The sequence below is a fragment of the Otolemur garnettii genome, unplaced genomic scaffold, assembly GCF_000181295.1.
Source record: "Otolemur garnettii isolate 467f Iridium unplaced genomic scaffold, OtoGar3 scaffold00059, whole genome shotgun sequence".
Lineage (NCBI taxonomy): Eukaryota > Metazoa > Chordata > Mammalia > Primates > Galagidae > Otolemur > Otolemur garnettii.
The window spans coordinates 6741263-6760224 of NW_003852454.1; the positions used below are offsets into that span (position 1 = coordinate 6741263).

At 49.0% G+C, this 18962-nt stretch overlaps 1 protein-coding gene across 1 annotated transcript in view; it reads right to left on the reverse strand.

Annotated features, from left to right (window-relative positions):
* The window catches only part of TFCP2L1 (transcription factor CP2 like 1), a 57853-nt gene that overhangs the window by 10665 nt on the left and 28226 nt on the right, over positions 1–18962 (reverse strand). Inside the window, exons 3-10 of the mRNA XM_003792643.2 lie at positions 12797–12873; positions 12160–12265; positions 11144–11250; positions 9994–10146; positions 5259–5369; positions 2687–2778; positions 662–710; positions 485–578 (exon numbers count right to left, since the gene is read on the reverse strand). Of these exons, the coding sequence (XP_003792691.1) occupies positions 485–578; positions 662–710; positions 2687–2778; positions 5259–5369; positions 9994–10146; positions 11144–11250; positions 12160–12265; positions 12797–12873 (789 nt within the window). The remainder of the gene's footprint in view (positions 1–484; positions 579–661; positions 711–2686; positions 2779–5258; positions 5370–9993; positions 10147–11143; positions 11251–12159; positions 12266–12796; positions 12874–18962) is intronic.

The window sequence follows — 18962 nt, forward strand, 5'->3', positions numbered from 1 at the left end:
GTCTCCTGCCTCCGCCTCCCAAGTAGCTGGGACCACAGGCGCCCGCCACAACGCCCGGCTATTTTTTTTGGTTGCAGCCGTCATTGTTGTTTGGCAAGTCCAGGCTGGATTCGAACCTGCCACCTTAGGTGTACGTGGCTGGCGCCTTAGCCGGTTGAGCTACAGGCGCCGAGCCTGGCCCAGGGTTTTAAACAAAACTCAAATTCATGGACAATCTCACGGTCCCATTGGAAAAGTTCTTTGTTTGTAAGCTGGGCTCTGAGGAACCTATAGGCAGAAACCAGGTGGGCCCCCACTTGGCCTGACCCTGCTTCTGCCTCTGCTCCTGAATAGGGTCAGCATGCGTGAGTGAACCCATACCGCTCTTGGTCTCCCAGACAAAGCCACTGCCCTCAGAGGTCGAGAGAAAGTCCTGGAGGGTGACTGGCCTTACTAAGGGTCTCCAAGATGCCCACGGTTTTAAACACAACTCAGAGGCGCTCACCCGAGAAGCTGGCAAAGAGCCGACAGAACTGGGAGAATCTGTTGCGGTAGAGCCACTGCTGAGCGTCCTGGATGGAGGCGGATGGGAGCAGGTGCTGTGGGCAGAGAGCGGAGGCCGTGAGAAAGCAGCTGGGACCCCCGGGGACCACGAGCCAGAAAGCCGGGCACAAACACTTACATCACTGCCAACGGGCAGGGCCTCCACCAGGTGGGTCGGGGAGTTGTTGCTGCAAAGGAAAAGGAAGAAGTGGTAAGGACAGACAAGGTCCCGGGGACCTGCCAGAGATCCTGCCATCTGCCCGGCACTTTGTTTGCAACCAGGTGCAGGACTTGTTTTAAATGAAATCGGTACTCAAGAATTTCCTGAGTCAGAGGAATGTAAGCAGGAGCCATCGACAAATCTCTCAAAAGCCCTAATGGGTCCTTCGGTAGGGACCGGAAGCTCTGATAGGCTACACTGACCCAGCCAATGACAATCCCCTCCACTGGGTCTGACCAAGGGAAGTCTTCCTCAGAATTCCCCCCCCCCACTCAGTGTCCACCCCAAGCCCCAGCTCAGGGGGAGGAGAGGACCCAGACTGCCCTCCCAGTGACTCAGCGCCTGGAAAGCTGCCGCTAAACCCAAGGGTCATCAGCCACACATCTTTCTATGAGGTAGAGGGAGAGAGGAAAAGACACCCAGTAAATAAGCATCCAGAGTGCGGCATCTATCCATGACGAAAAACACTGACATGTTTTTTCCCCAAAGGGAGGCATACAACCTTCCTCAAAGGCTAACTCAAGAAGTCACACACCTGAGCACCAGGGTTTGTAGGGGAAAGACACCCTCAGAAATAGCCTTCTCAGGTGGGCAATCGTGATAGCCACACAAAAATGTGAATGTCCTAAGACCAACCTGTACACTTAGAAATGGTCAAGGCTGTGGCAGGTGTATTTACTACAATAGAAGAAAAGACCCTCTTCTATAGGACGACCCTTGGAGTGGTTGCCAATGAAAACAGCTGCTTTTCATCAAATGTCTGTGGGGAGCAAAGCATTTGCTCACACATTCTCCCTGGGTGCGGCGAGGAATTCTCACTCCCCCTCTGCAGAAGGGAGACAGGCTCAGGGAGGTTAAGGAGGTCTCCCTTCAACAGGTACAGAGCTACACTAGGTCTGCTTGAATCTAAGTATGTCATCTTCTTTATGTTTATGGCGTCCCCACAGGAGGACTCTTCACTTTGATAGAATCAAGTTCACAAACAGCGGGGCATGGTACTCTGGGAGGCTGAGGAGGGTGGATCACTTGAGCTCAGGAGTCTGAGATCAGCCTGAGCAAGAGGGAAACTTCAATTCTACTAAAAATAGAAAAACTAGTTGGGCTTGTGGCAGGTACCTTAGTCTTCAGTACTCAGAAGGCTGAGGCAAAAGATCTCTTGAACCCAAGAGTTTAAAGTTGCTATGAGCTATGACACCACAACACTCAACTTCAGGACAACAGAGTGAGACTCTGTCTCAAAAAAAAAAGGAAAAAACAAAAAAGTTCATGAAAAATCTCATGGTCCTGTTGGAAAAGTTCTCTGTCTATAAGCTGGGCTCTGAGGACCCTGCAGGCAGAAACCAGCTGGGCCCCACTAGGCCTTACCCTGCCTCTGCCCCTGCTCCTAAAATGGGACATAGAGGTGTCCTGGTGTTGCCCTGAACCCCCGAGAAAACAGCCTATAGTTCTGCCCCATCACTGTGTCCATGAGGCAAGCTTCTGTGCCATAAGCCCTGAAAACCCAGGGTGGGTTCTTAATCGGACCCCCACCACTCAGTGAATTTACACAGAAGGTAGACAAAGAACTAGGAAGAGCTCTCCCAGCCACCAGAGCCACCCCCTCTACCAGCTGTTCCCTAAAGCTCCACTGTCTGAGAGAGCCATTCTATCGCAGAGGGCACCTGAGGCGATGTTAGGTGGCTTTCCTAATGCACCCCCAGGCCAATTTGGTTTTACTGGGTAAGTTCTGGGCTGCTGTCCCATCGGACACTGTTTTTGGAAGTGTTTCCGAGCACATAAAGCTGTGCAAATGCTAAAACTTGTTGTGATGGAAACACGAGTTGCCCACCCTGAGAACCAAACAGATGCCAAACAGAAAGGAGAGAAGATGAAGAGAGGAAGATCAGAAAGGAACCTACACCTGTCTTCGTTCCAGGGAAGCAGAGAGAGACATCTGGGACGTACCCTTCTCCAAGGCTGAAGCTGTTTGGAGAGCCATTGTAGCTTGGGGACGGGGCACTGTTCACCTGGTAGGCTGCATCAGGCCACGGAGAGCACTGTGGAGAGAGCACAGGGCAGTGGTCCTCAGAGGGGCTGGTGTCTGCAGACATGCTGACCTGGGCTCCCCAGACCCTTCCAAGCAAGAAACCGTCAACACCAACACACAGGACCCAATCCTCAACAAGTAGCATACATTTACTCAGCAACCCACAGCCAGGCAGGTTATACGGGCCATGCTGAGTAAACCAAATAGGTCAGAGAAGACATCTAACATTCAGTGAGCAAAGTGAGAAACTGTCTCTCACAAGATGCTTGGGTCCATAAGAAAAGGAAGGAAAAAATAAAACAGGCTGGCTGCATGGAAGGAGCTTTTCCTGGTACAGATGAATGTGTGCACATGTGTTACAGGAAGCAATGAGGCAACGTCCAGACAAAAAATGACCAGTAAGATTCATGCTGGTAGTCCCAGCTACTTAGAATGCTGAAGCAGGAGGATCACCTGAGCCTAGGAGTTTGAGACCAGCCTGGGCAACACAGCAAGACCTCTTCTCAAAAAATAAATAAAACACAGAAATAAACTAAAATAAGACTAGAAAAACAACCCTGGGCCATTTGAAGAAAAAACCTGCTACAGGACAGAAGCGCTGCACGATCCTGAAAAGCAGCTTCTCTCAAAATTCTGTGTGATCACTGCACTTTAGGCATCCGCTAGGGGTGACAGGAGACACACAAACATGGAAGATGTGATCCTTGCCCTCAATCTAGTGCAGAAGCCAAAAATGAGAACACACGAGGAGTCTCCCACAGAAAGCAAAGACATACAGGTTTTGCCTGCTGGGAGAAGTCAGCGGACAAAGTATCCATTTCTTCCCTGCCCTGCAATGACGCCTCTTTGGAGAGGGCCAATTTGAAGCATTCCTGGAGATTTGCTATCACCCAGCGAACCACAGGGTTGGTAAACATTAACCGTGTTGTGAGCATGGGCTGGAATGTGTTTGTTGGTGCTAAATCCTGCAGCCTGAGGAGAGCTGATGAGCTGATAGAAGGGGCAGCCGGCACCTCCCCAGGTCCCAGGCCAGAGGGTAGGGTTTTCCGCCCACGACATTGCGCTGTGGCCAGGATTTAGATACTGCACGAGGCTCGCCAGGACCTCTCCTTCCAGGGGAAGTTCGGAGAGCAGTGGAAAGGTTGAGGGCCATCCCATCAGAGAAAGGATGACTAGGTGGGGGAACACATCACCTGCACAAGCATAGACCAGGCATGGGAAAAAGCTATTTTAATTTCCAATCCACAAATGCAGTCCTTGTATCCTGCCACTCCTTTGCGGGCTGAGGGTGGGACAGGGCTCTTCCCGCCCCAGGCTCTCTGGCCACTGTTATCCTCAGTCAAATAACAACACACATCTGTCTGAGCCACAAATTACCTTTTATATTGTCTGTGTTACACACACAACACACAGACGCAGACCTACACACAGCACCACATCCAGCCAAGCCCAGGCTGCCACTCTCTTAGATGCACCGTGCCTTACCCTCGACACAGCCTCACCCCCACCATGGTCAACATGGGCCTGGCCCATGCTCAGAGAGCCTGTGATCCCAATTACTCAGTGAACACCCACCAACACCAATTAGTTGGCCTGACTGCAGAAAGCAGAGGGAGCAAGTCACTCAGAATTAACAGCCCCCAGTCAGAGGAGGGAGACCTGGTGAGACCCATATTGGGAAAAACAAGAGATGGTGAGAGGTGAGCACCTCAGGAGTTTCCCTGGCTGAAGCAGGCTAGCAACAGTGTCAGGGTTAAGAGAAAATGCGTTCCAACCTCTTCCCAAACAATAAAAGAGCAAGTGCTTAAGGCAGTGATCCCACCCTGAGAGTAGAAGCCTGCACTGTCCTCTCACAGACCTACCTGTCCAGGCACAGTGATTGCTGCTCCCTTGTCTGAAATTACGAGAGCCCAGAAACCACCGCATGCCACCAACAGGCCATAGCTCATAGATGCGATACTGTGGGGTAGGGAATTAGAACTCTCTTTAGGAACACCAAAATAAGCTATTAATTGAAAAGAGCAAGGTGCAAAACTGTGTGTATGTGCACGGTTGATGTAGAAAGCAGGCTTCAGCGCAGACAAGGCCAAGTCAGATGCACAAGGACCCAGAGGCGCCAGCTGCCCCTGGAGAAACTGTGAGGCTGGGACCGTGGTGGGAGGGATGTTTTCTGTTGTACACTCTACTGTACTTTTAAAATTTTGAACCATATGAATATGTTACCTACTCTATAAAAATAAAAATAACCTAATTTTGAAAAGCACAAACACATTCCAAGGCGGCAGAGAGCTGGAAGTTATTCCTGAAACACCTCTCCAGCCCTTGGTCTCACCAGATGCACAGCGCTGCGGACGCTGGGAACCAGTACAACTGAATGAACACACTCAGAAGCCTCACCCACAATGGGCAACTTTCCAAGAATCTTAAACCAACAACCTGTTCTTGGGGGAAGGTCTCTGGAAGCTCTGTCCCTAGTGCCTGGCCGCTCACCTCTGTGAGGATGGTGGTTTCATAGGACGGCTGGTATTTCTCCTTTTCTTGGGCTGTTCTTTTCTCCATCTTCTCTCGATCAGTCTTCTGTTTCCGGTCAGCTCCCTTTGGCTGTAATGCAGGACACAGGGTAAAATTAGTCCAAAAGGGACAAAGGCAATTGTTGGAGGAAGACCCAACAGGAAGACTGAGCGGTGGCCCCTGGAGGTCTGCAAGCTCCCCCACCCCTGTCCAGGGCTGGAAGCATAGGCAGGATTGCAGAGGTGACAGCACTTCTCTCCCCCCTGGGTCTTCAAACAGGTGGTCCTACCAGGAACACTTCCCCACTGGAGGGATCATAGAGGCTGCTCACATAGAAATGCCTGGAAAAGATCCTTTCCCACTTCTACTGCTTATGAAAAGGAGGAAGTAGGAGCTGCTGGTTGGGTTTGGTCTACCCCTGCATGCTGGGAAGTCCTGGCCATGAGCTGAAGGCAGCCTGCACCTGACTCTTAGGACCCTTGGCAAGCTCTCAGCCTATACTCCACATGCAGGGTAATGCAGATCGCCAAGTTACAGAGGGAGAGGCCACCAATCCTGGGTGTCCTATAACCTGGGCAACTTACAAAGGGTGTGTATGCTTCATATTATTCCCCTTATTCACAGATTAGGAAGCTGAATCTAAAGTGATTCGTGGCTTAGCACCTGTGGCTCAAGTGGCTAAGGTGCCAGCCACATACACCTAAGTGGTGGGTTTGAATCCAGCCCAGGCCCGCAAAAACAACAATGATGTCTGCAACCCCCCCCCCAAAAAAAATAGCCAGGCGTTCTGGTGGGCACCTGTGGTCCCAGCTACTTGGGAGGCTGAAACAGGAGACTCGCTTCAGCCCAGGAGTTGTGAGCTGTTATGCCATGGCACTCTACCCAGGGGGATAGCTTGAGGCTCTGTCTCAAAAAAAAAAATAATGATAATAATAAAGTGATTCATGTGTGTGCAGCACCAATGGCTGGCCCCACAGGTGCCACTCTCGGGGACCTTCTGGGCTCACTGTGAGTGTCATCGCCTGAGTATGTGTTGTCTTATGAGCTCAAGGCCCAGCTGGCAAGTTCAGACATAGAACGCAAACAGCCCTAGACTGAGCGGCTTTACCAGGTGAGCAGTAGACCACGCATGGTGGGCAGGCCATAAACAAGGAGTTGCAACTCAATGGCACCTTTGGGGATTTTCACTCCAGTGAGCACCTTCCTCACATCACAACTTTGGGCCCCCAGCTACAGGAGTTTTAAGGAGTATCCCTCAGGGTGGTCCCAGCCCCAGATGGAGGCAGGGTTACAGGGAGCTGTATGGACACAGGAATGTCAGATCAAGTGCTCAGTTTGAGAGTGAGGCTGGGGCTAGGGAAGACACCAGTGGCTTGGACACGGGCATCCACACCCACGTGACCTGGCCTCCCTGCTTCACCTCTTCCCTGCCCAGAGGCTACAGGCAGGGTGGGCTCACACCAGCCAGTGGCTGAGCCTGCATGGATTCAGCCTCAGTGAGGCCTACAGGGAGCCCATTGGCAAGAAGGGTCCTGCCTTTCCTTTCAGAGTCCTTGGTACCCAATGCAGAAACCCAGAGCACAGCTCTAACAAGTCAGGTTCCCCCATGACAGACTCTCAGGCTCAGCTCAGCCTGGCTTATCCACGCCCAAATCATTAGCTTCCATGGGTAGGGGTGGGGGTGGACACGTATCCTTGCCACCCCCATCCACCCTGAGGAGCCAGTTTCAGGGGACTGGGGACTCCGACTCCCCCATCCCCTGGCAGGAGGTGCCAAGGCCTCCCTCAGGACACTCAGGCAAGGCAGCTTCCAGCCCAGCTCCCCAAGCCACTCCTAAGTGTCTGGCTCCCCAGAGCCCTCACTCCTAAGCCCCTGACTCAGGTGTGGAAAGGATGCCTTAAGAAAGACAGGGCACTCTCTGAGGCAGAGATTCCTGCCCCATTTCCTTCTCCTGCTGCCCAGCCTGGTGCCTCTTTCCCGGGGTATACCCTGTGAGAGTTGCTGGGTGAGGAAGTGAACTACTACCTGAGGGTGGACACTGGCTGGAGGGACCACAAATGTGGCCTGTGCACGAGGGAAGAGAGATGACCAGAGGAACAAAAATCCAGAGGCTAGGGAAAGACCATGGTACAGCCATGGAAATGTCATGGGCAGTGGGACAAGAAGCACTGCATTCCAGAATGGGCAGAAAGACCAGAGGCCACAGAGTCCACTGCATGGGTGGACACAGTCAGCAGAATAATGGCCTCTGAAGATAGCCACGTCCTAATGCCCAGAATCCATAATATACAACCTTACCTGGGAAATGGGGAAGCAAGGTTTCATGTTGAATTAAGATTGCTAAGTGACTGACATTAAAAGAAAACTATCCTGGATTACCAGGTGGGCCCAATACGATCACAGCGAGAAAAGGGCAAAAGGGTGGGTCAGAGTAGGCCACATGAGAAGGGCTCAGCCTGTCCTTGCTGGCTTTGAAGATGGGGACAGGGCTGTGAGCCAAGGAATGGGCTGACTTCTAGAAGCTGGAACAGATACGGAAATACAGCCTCCCCTAGAGCCCCTGGGGAGGAATGCAGCCCTGCTGACACCATCAGCCCAGCGAGACCCCTTTCAGACTCCTGACCGCCAGAACTGTAAGATGATAAACGTGTGTAGTTTTATGTCACTAAGTCTGCAGTCACTTGTTACAGCAGAAATAGGACATAAAAGCAGTAGAGAAGGACAACTTTCCCTGGAGGCCTTCCTTTCGCTGCTCATAACCCCAGAGTGGGCTTCCAAAGTGAGCTACGTTCTGGCAGGAAAGACACACACACCTTCCTACCACCACTTCTGTGTCCCTACCAGGTCAGTCCCCATCCCAATTCACGGAGCCCAGCCAGAGCTTCAGAATCCTTTGCTATGGTGTTTGGGCAGCCAGGTCTTACCCCAGCAAAGGACAGCAGCAGCCTGGCTGTGTGATCTCCCAAGTGCAGATGCTGTCAGCTCCCCCTTGGCTCCACTTACAGTGGCTGTAATTGGCACCATCCTCAATTCACTGCCAAGAGCTCTGCATGTGCCAGGCTCTGCAGAGGATGCTACAGAGAGGGAGATGGCATTGTCCCAGACACCTGGGGCTACCAGTCTAGCTGGGAAACAGATCAATCACTTAGCCACCAAGTGTATGCTTCTACCTGTGGGTTTTTGTTTCCACATACAACCAAAGCATGGACTTTATACAGGCCTGTGCCTAAAATCTGGGACATTGGTACACACCCAGCTTTCTTTTTTTTTGAGACAGAGCCTCAAGCTGTCCCCCTGGGTAGAGTGCCATGGCATCACAGATCACAGCAACCTCCAACTCCTGGGCTCAAGCAAGTCTCCTGCCTCAGCCTCCCAAGTAGCTGGGACCACAGGAGCCCGCCACAATGCCCAGCTATATTTTTTTTTTTAGGTTGCAGCCATCATTGTTGTTTGGCAGGCCCAGGCTGGATTCGAACCCGCCACCTTAGGTGTACGTGGCTGGCGCCTTAGCCACTTGAGCCACAGGCGCTGAGCCCACACCCGGCTTTCTAACAAGGCCCTATCTGAAGCCACTCCTTCTTAAGTCTCCAGCGCCAGCAGAAGGAACTTTTTTAGCAGATTCCAAATTCACTTGAAAGCAAAAAGAAGGAGATGCCAGTACAGGCACTGGGACTGGTTACTCAGGTAATCCCTGCTCAAAAAGGGGGTCCATTCCCTCTTCACAAACATCTGCTAGAGTTCCCAGGCTGGCGGGGCCTACAGGGGCTAGGCCCTGCTCGAGCACAGGCCGCCCTCACACCCTAAGAATGATGCAGGCTCTGCTGCAACCCTCCATATCTCCCTGAGGCCACACGAGACAGTGAGCTACATCACTGACTACCATCTTCAGGAAAGGCTCAGTCCAGATTGAGGAGATGGAAAACAGTATCAGGTGATTGCAAGGAATGAAGCAAGAAAGGAAAAGTGAGGTGGTGCCTCTGAAAATGCTTCTCCACAGGAAACCACTGCAGGAAGAAAAGTGGCCATGGGCCTCAAGGAGGGAGGGCCTCCTGACTTGAGTTTTGAAGAGAATATAGATGGGAGAACCTGTAGACAATTACAAAGGGTTTGGGGCTCAGCACCTGTGGCTCAAGTGGCTAAGGTGCCAGCCACATACAACTAAGGTGGTGGGTTTGAATCCAGCCTGGGCCCGCCAAACAACGATGGCTATAACCAAAAAATAGCCGGGCGTTGTGGCGGGTGCCTGTGGTGCCAGCTACTTGGGAGGCTGAGGCAGGAGACACACTTGAGCCCAGGAGTTGGAGGTTGCTGTGAGCTGTGATGCCATAGCACTCCACCCAGAGGAACAGCTTGAGGCTCTGTCTCAAAAAAATAAATAAATAAAATAAAATAAAATAAAGGGTTTGGAAAAAGGAAATCTAAAACCGTGTGCAAATCCAATCATTCTTATAAAGTAGAGCCAAGGACTGACATGCAGGGATGCCAAGGCTTCTGCAAGATATGGAGCAGGTACCACAGGTGAGAAGATGTCCCCTGCAGGGCAGGGGCAACCATCACTCCCTAACGCACAGCTAGTGCTTATGCAGAGTCCGGGGAAAGGGCCAACACTAAAGGGACACAGGGCTCCCTGCTGAGCTTCCAAGAGAAATGTCAAAGGTCCTGGGGGAGGATGTGACTGCAGGGGGGTGAAGGGAGAGTGGGGACCCATCCTACCTTGAACACCTTGATCTGGCAGCTGGCCGAGTGCAAGTGCTCTGTGTACTCTCCATTCTCATTCTGCTTAAATGTGTCGATCTGCACTCGAAAAGGCACGCCTTTCTCACCCCCATGCTTCCTAGGGGTGAACTCTGTGCTGATACAGTGCACCTGGGAGGGAGACAGGGGGCAGTTGGGCTGGCTCCCCTCTGTGTGCAGGGGTCTGTCCCAGCCTTGTCAGCACAGGCCTATCTCAACCTCTTGCTCTCTCCAACGCTCCACCCATTCCCTGAGGCCCATGGCCACCCTGGTACCCTGCCTGCAAAAGACATGTCCTACCTTTATCCCTTTACTGTGGAGGCCCTGACTGACCAGCTGCATCCTTGCCACTGACCAACCCCCCAACATCCCCCATCCTGAGACCTTTCCCTGGGGAGTCCTACAGACTTCAGGGCAGGGACCATAGGGTCACCCTGACCACTCTCTAATGTCCTGGTTCCAAGTTACTTGGGCCTAGCTGGAAGCCTGACTGGAAAGCTTGAAGCATATCTATATTTCTGAAAAGTACCTGCCACATGGAAGGCGCTTCATATATACTCATAATAATATAATTCAATATATAATTATAACAATATAATAACACTATAATACTTTTTAAATACAATAAGAGTGCTGTAATTATTAAAAAAAAAAAAGATGCTAACTTTTCTTGAGTGATTCCTATGGACCAGGTACTGTGTTAATGACTTCATTATCTGATTTATAAAATGAGTGAGAAAACTAAGAGGCTCAAAAAGAATCATACAACAATAGAAACCATAATGGAGAAAATGTTACTTTCAAATTGTTTATGCCAGAAAATAACTTAGTTTCCATAATGGAGAAAATGTTACTTTCAAATTACTTATGCTGGGAAATAACTTAGTTTCTAAAATGTTATATATTCTATAAGCTGAATCCAAACAGAATTCTAAAACCCTCCAAAGTCCTTTTGCCAGCCCTGTGGACCGACTAGCTTCGCCACTCTGAGCAACACGCCCTCCTCTCTACAGTGCCACAGAGAACAGGAGCCCTTCCAGGCCCTTTCATGCTGGTTGGTTTTCCAACCTACAAGCTGGACCCTCCACAGCCCAGGCTTTCAGTGAAAGGTAAGCATCCTTCTACTTACCTGAATGAATGCAGATGCCCTCTTTGCAGGGTCCCACAAAAATTCGACTGCGTTCAGCTGGGTCGGGCTGGCCCTGGGGTCCAAGATACCAACAGACAGTGGAATATCTGGACACACATACACACACACAAAAGTGCAGTTGTCAGCTTCTCCTAAATATTTAGGGAAGGACTCTTGTTATAGGCCCAAATTCCTTCACCTCAATTTGAAATGCCAAAAGCTCTGAAAACTAAGTTTTGCATAATTCATTTGGCAGAAAACTGGACATGAATCACCATGAAGCTCTTGATGGTCTTTATCCCATTTTGTTTATTTATTTATTTTTTATTAAGTCATTCGTACATAGATCATAAATACATTTATGCCATTATAGGATTCAATGTGTTGATTATTTGTACAAATTGGAATGCTTACATCCTACTAAGCAACAAAGCCTTCATCGCTTTTACCTAATTACAGGATTAAGACATTATGCTCTACACCTGATAGATCCAACTTGTACTTGCAATATCCCATTTTGTGTGAACAGTTCTTTTACTTCTGTGTAGGAATATCACTGCGCTTGGGTGCCTATGGGCAGTGATCCCTGATGCTATGTGTATATGCTCCTACCGTCGTTCTAGCTTCTGAATTCCAAAACCTACCTAACCCGCAGGGCTATGGATAAAGCACTATGAGGCGGGACCTGGGCTCCCCAAGTCCCATTTCTCTTGCCCCACTATCTTTATGATGGACATGTCGCTTTTCAACATTTATTAAAATCCTTTAAGTCTCCTTTCTTCTGCACAGGATTCCTGGACCTCCCTGACAATAGGTCTGTGAATTCCACAGGTCTTTTCCACTGAAAATGGAGCTCCAGGAGGGCAGGAGCTGATGGCGTGTTCATCTCTGATGGCTGATGGTGTGGTTTAGCATAGGGCAGGAGGGTGCTAAAAAGCCCTGTAGGCACGGGTTCAGATGGCATCCAAGAAGAACCCCAATATGGCCTGGGGGCCTTGCCTACTGCGGGGACTCACCAATATCCAGGATCCGGTCCCCAGGCCTGCTCCACCGCCAGCCCTCCAGCTGCTGATGTTCTGTGTACTGCAGTCGGCGGTCATGGAAAACCACGCGGATGATGCTCTGGGGAGTGAAGGCCAGCAGGACAATAGCTGAGTGTGGGGCCAGGTGGAGCCCAAGAGGAGCCTGTCTCTGTCCCCAAGCCCACCCTTCAACGGCCCTCCTCCTAGAGTTTCTGTCCCAAGCTCCACATACCACTCCCTCCCAGAACCTCAGTAAAACTACCAGCAATAATAATAGTGATTACCAGTTTTCCCTGGATTACTAAGTGTGTTACAGACACGTCTAATTTATCAACTCTTTGTGCAGGTGAGCACAAACTACGCTCAGGGAAGTTTAGTAAGTGACAAAGCCAGGCATGAGCCTAAGCCTGTCCCGTCTGTCCAAGCCACTCGGGTTCTTGGTGCTTCCGGTCTGTCTGATCCCCACTTGGACAACACGCTCCAGACACGGAACAGGGGCTGCCTCTCACTGATGAGGGCCAAGCTGACGCCCGGCCTCTCTCTCTGAGGCCTTTCCTCACCCTCCCAGACACCCTGCCTGCCACCCACCCCCAGCAAGGTGCGCAAACCCTAATGAAGCCCCCAGGCTTACCTTGACATACTTCGTGTTCAGATCTTGGAAGTCTCCCAGCTTCCGATTCTCCAGCAGTCGGATTTCATAAGACTGGCCTGAGTGGAGATTAATGGTACATTTTCCATTTGAGTGTTTCCAAATTTGGGGCTCTCCAGCTCGCGGCCTTCTCAACACCTGCAGTGCCCTCCCAGGCCTCAAGGTCCCAAGGAGCAAAGCAGAGAAGAGAGCTCATGGCCAGTTCAGCCCCCTCTTAAGACTGATGGCCAGTTTGTCCTCCAGGCTGGTCAGGCCTAGGACATCCCACACAAAACACCATGTGACCCCTTCAGAGATCCAATTTTCAAAGAAACAGAATCCAGGAAAATATAGTTAGCATGAAAATTACAAGACACAAATTCCTATGCCTTAGGAGCCCTCCTCCCATACACTCGTAGGGAGAATTCAGCTACTTAAATTCACATTACAGAGTAAATAACTGACCATACCCTTCCTGAGAGTAGGTTTAAAGGAACGAAGAAGCCTGTTAAACATTGTCTCTAATGGCAGAATGAAAAGCATTTCCCCAGTTGAAAGAATTTCATGTATTTGAAAGGGTGTGGGGATTCTATTCAGTGACATATAGCCAGCACCAGCTAGTTAGAGAATACAAAGGAAAGAGAGCCATCCACAGTAACAAAAAAACTTTCAAAGTGTCTATGAATAACCTGAAGAAAACTACACACATTTAGTCTCAAGAGTTAAAATATAGCTTGAATTAATAGGATACACCATGTTTCTCCAGGGGAAGACTACAATACATATATCAAATGATGCCAATTTGTCCCAAATGAAATGTTAAACACAACTCTAAGATACTCTAGCACATATCACAATAAAGGATATTTTACAAATAGGAGAAGAGGGTGGCGCCTGTGGCTCAGTGAGTAGGGCGCCGGCCCCATATACCAAGGGTGGTGGGTTCAAACCCAGCCCCAGTCAAACTGCAACAACAAAAAAATACAAATAAGAGAATACATGATTTAGTAGCTGATACTAGTAAATCTGACTTGCTTTTCAATTTTTTTTATTTTTAATGATTACAGATCCACAAGAAGTTAGAAAAATAGTGGCTTAAAGTCCTGGGTGCCCTCCGCAGCACATCACATCTCACCATGGCAACTGATGTAACTATGGTCCGTTATCCAAACCAGGCAACTGACACTGGCGTAGGGAGATTTACAGCACTACAAGCCTTACTCAGATTTCCCTGGGTTATCCCAGCCCTCTGGTTTTTTGTATGCCTGTCTATATACAGGCCTATGAAATTTTATTACACGTAGAGGCTGGCTACTTTTTCCAAAGTGTAGATCCCTCATGGTAAATATCAGAACAAATTATCACTGGATTAAAAAGTCAATTTCTTGGCAGGGTAGGAGGGTAAAGAGGAATTGGTCAAAAGATACAAATTTCAGACAGGAGGAAAGAGTTCAAGAGATCTACTGTACAACATGGTGACTACAGTTAATAACAGTGTATTTATGTCCTTGAAATATGCTAACAGATACCCTGTCAACACACAAAAATGGTAAGTATGTGAGGTTATACACGTTAACTACCTCAATTTAGCCACTTGGTATACATATTTTCAAAGCACGAAATGTATACATATTTCAAAACACTACATACGTAATACATACAATTTTGTGATAAATATATACAATTTTGTCAATTTTTTTTAAAAAGTCAATTTCTTAGCGTTTTATTAACATGCATGACTACTTATCGGACAATATAGGACTTTCTGAACCTAAAGCTGTAGGAAGAAAAGGAAATATAGCTATCTAAGACTTAAAGTTACATGTATGTATGAATTTTAAAATTTACTGCAAACAATAAACTAGAAAAAGCAACCCTGGTGGCTCAAAGCCATTATATATCTAAATAAGCAAGTGATTATAAAAATACTAAGACAACCCCCCATAGTGAACTGAATGGTGGTCTCCAAAAAGATAATTTCCCAGGACCTGGGGATGTGACCTTATGTTTGGAATAATGGTCTTAGCATGTAATGGAGTCAGGTTAAGGATTCTGAGATAAGGAGATCATCCTGTATTGTCTGGACAGGCCCTAAATCCAATGTCAGGTGCTCAGGGAGACGGAGAGAAGAGGTGGCCACGTGACAATGGAGAAGAGACTACCCCAATGGGGCCAGGGGTCAAGGATGCCTGGAGCCACCGAAAGCCATCGGAGGTAGACAGTCCCCCAGGTGCCCTAGGTGGAAGGCAGCCCTGCCAGATTTCCGACTTCTAGCCTCCAGAACAATGAGAGAATGATCTGCAGTTTAAAGTTAAGATGTTTATAGTAACTTGACATGACTGCATGGGAAACCCTCCTCACCAATGAATTGAATGGGCAAGGAACAGGCAGCAGAACAATTCATTCCAAATGTTTGCTGAGCAACAATTATATGTTGACCATTTACAGGGAACCCTTGGGACGTGGAGATGAGCAGAGCCACACCCCGCAGTTCCTAGATCTCACTCACCAAGGCTCCCGCTGGGTTTGGCCATGACACTGGACAAGCACAGCTGTGCCCTCTCATCCAGGTTCCCCTCTCAACTGTCACAAAAAGGTCGCTTAGGTCATGACAGCAAACTCTTCTTGACCACACCAAGCCCAAGCACTGCTCAGGGTGACATGCTGGGTGCCTTCCCCAGAGGGAAAAGGGACAAACCCTAAACTCTTGTCTTGCCCCCGCTACCTGATCAGAAGACATGACCTAGGGAAGTTGGATGTGCTGACCTCACCAAAACATCTAACTTTCTGAAAGAGCCAGAGTTTGAAGAAAGATTTCTAGGCTCCTCAACTCCCCCCTAAAGTCCAATACTCCCTTAAGATCAACATGAAATGGGCCTCATACACCCAAACTGGTTTTTCCAGTGTCCTCTGCCTTCCCTGATGAAGAATGTAGACAGGGCCCTGGCATGAGGCCCAAGGTCCAAGTGGTCATTATCAGGAGTTTATAGGTACCTCAGGGCCCAATTACCATGGCCCCAGGCTCTTCAGGGCCACCTCAGCTCACATCAAGCAGGAGGCATCCCCTGTCCCACACAGGGCAGTCTCCATACCTGAACATAAGGGGTAGCACCTTGGAACCCAGAGCTGCTGGTTGACACTTCAGGTCTGGGGACTGCAGCTTCTCCTAGGCCCAGAATGACCAGAGGCCTGATGATCCACAGGCTCCCCACCCAATTTCCCTTCCTCACCCTTCCCATCTCACATACTCTAGAGCCCCTCCCACCTTGCTAAGGCCATGGACATCCAGCCACAGTCCCCAGGCCTGCCTCTCAAAGTCAATGCACAAGGACCAGACTGACCTTCGCACCCCACTCACACAACACAATGCCACACAGAAGGCCACTGTCCATGGTCACATACAGGTGGATGGGTGAGGTTGTGGGAGCAGAACTGACCTAGGCCCATGGACAACTTCCTCCTTGGCCAGCACCATTTCTGGGCCATCTTCCTACCGCGGCACTGTGTGGCATCTAGTAGGTACTTAGCAAATGCTTCCATGAGATTTCATGTTCTCTGCAGTGCTATTCTGTGCTAGAACTACAAGGTTTGCAAAAGTCAGACATGCTTCTGCCCCCACAGGGTTGGCAATCTTCTGGAGTACATCAAACAGAACAAGAAGAGAGCTACAACAAGGCAGAATTTGAAAAATTCTCTTGAGAGACAAAGGAGATAAAGTGAGCAATACTCATCCAGAATTTAAGACCAGGTGTGAAGAAGAAGATACATTTGAGATGGCTTTGAAGAGCAGGCAGGATTTCTGTGATTGAGAAAGAATGAATAAGAAAGAAATCCCCAGCCAAGTGCAGTTGGGGGCTGACAGGAGAGAGGCATACCCTGAAAACTGACAGCTTCATTCACTGGTGCTCACACGTGGCAAAGTCTACTCAGGTAAAAACTCACCTGCATCTCAGAGCCAGTCAAGCAGCAGGCAGGATTCTGAGTCCCACTGGATAGGAAAAAGCAGAGGCTGCATGGGGCAGGCTCACACAGTATAGGACTAGCAAAGCAAAGAGCTGAGTCTAATTCTGTCTTCAGCACCTACCACACCTTTGGCCATCTCCTGCCTGGTAGGTGTCATTTGCTGGGCACAGGACATTTGTAGTTTTAAGTGATTCTCTCTCAACTTCTCCCTCCTAGAAGGCACCTGCTTCCATCTGGCATTCTGATTGAAATTTGCCCCGAATATTATACAGCATAACTCCTTCCCAAGTTAAGATACTTTTGTCTGTCTCCTACAGTCTAAACAATAATCTGTAAGGGAAAACCAAACCACTATAGGGAATGATAGTAAAAGGCTGTTCTAACTTCAGAATTGTGAAGTGTGGGGAAAAGAGTTGCTCTTAAAATCAAGGAAAGTGGGTGAAAATGACCACCACTTAGTTGCCATCCAGCTATGGGCCAGGACTTGCTAAATCCCTCTGTGTATTATTTCATTTAGCCCTCTCAACAATCCTGTGAGGAAACCTACTGTTGCCCCATTTTATAGATGAGGAAATTAAATTCCAGAGAGGTGAATTATCCTGTTAAAGATCAAACCCAGTCTGACTCCCAAGACTGAGCGTGTGGCCACCAGATCACCCTTTTCACCCTGGGTAGACTACTCCACACACTGTTCAAAGATCCCATCCGGCTGTAGTATTGAAGGAGTCTTCCACTACTTTTCCCCTGAATTTCTTGATACTCGCTTGATTTCATACCTCGAGACCCTCCCCTTTCTGTAAGCCTCAAATCCCCCATTTCCCCTGAGTTCAGCTCTCTGAGCCAAGACGGACCTTCAACTTCTGATGGATGTGCAACCACAATGCAACACAGTAGTTGATATTTGCTTTCTAGTAATAAACCAGAAACACACACTGCTGTACCATTTACGGCATTCTGAACACACTGTAAAGTCAGGAACCACAAGCAGACCAGTAGAGAAGAACCAGGAGAACAGTCTAGATTTTCATATTTGGAAACTTGATATATGCCAGTATTAAAAAAAAGATGACTTTGGGCGACACCTGTGGCTCAAAGGAGTAGGGCACTGGCCCCATATGCCAGAGGTGGTGGGTTCGAACCTAGCCCCAGTCAAAAACTGCAAAAAAAAAAAAATAATAATAACTGTATCCTTCTTCGACAGTGTAGGGTAACTGGTTATCTGTATGGAAAAATAAATCCCTGCCTCATACTATAGATGATAAATTCTAGAGGAGTAAAAACCTTACAGTAGGGTGGTGCCTGTGGCTCAGTGGGTAGGGTCCCGGCCCCATATACCGAGGGTGATGGGTTCGAACCTGGCCCTGGCAAAACTGCCACAAAGAAAATAGCCAGGTGTTGTGGCGGGTGCCTGTAGTTCCAGCTAATTGGGAGGCTGAGGCTCCCAAGAGTTGGAGGTTGCTGTGAGCTATAATGCACTCTACTGAGGGTGGCACTCTACTGAGGGTGATAAAAAAAAAAAAAACCTGACTGTAAAAGCAAGACATTAAAATATTTCTTCTTCTTCTTTTCTTTTTGAAGATATAGTTTCACTTTGTCACCGTCAGTAGAGTGCTATGGTGTCATAGCTCACAGCAACCTCAAACTCTTGGGCTCAAGCGATCCTCTTGCTGCAGTTTCCCAAGTAGCTGGGACCACAGGCGCTTGCCACAACACTCGGATATTTTTAGAGATGGGATCTCGCTTTTGCTCAGGCTAGTCTCAAACTCCTTAGCTCAGGCAACCCATCCACTTCAGCCTCCCAGAGTGCTAGATAAAAGGCAGGAGCCACCACATCTGGCCACGTTAAAACATTTCTAAAATCAGTCTGAGACCATTCCACGATGTGGGATAGGAAAATATTTTTTAAGCTAGAAACAAATGCACAAATCATAAAGGAAAAAGTACGTTAAAATGTATGTCTTCTAGGCTCGGCGGCCCATAGTACAGTGATTACGGAGCCAGCCACATACATTGAGGCTGGTGGGTTCAAACCTGGCCCGGGCCAGCTAAACAACAATGACAACTGCAACAAAAAATAGCGGCTCAGCGCCTATAGCTCAACCGGCTAAGGCACCAGCCACGTACACCTAAGGTGGCGGGTTCGAATCCCCAGCCCGGACCTGGCAAACAACGACGGCTGCAACCAAAAAATAGCCGGGCGTTGTGG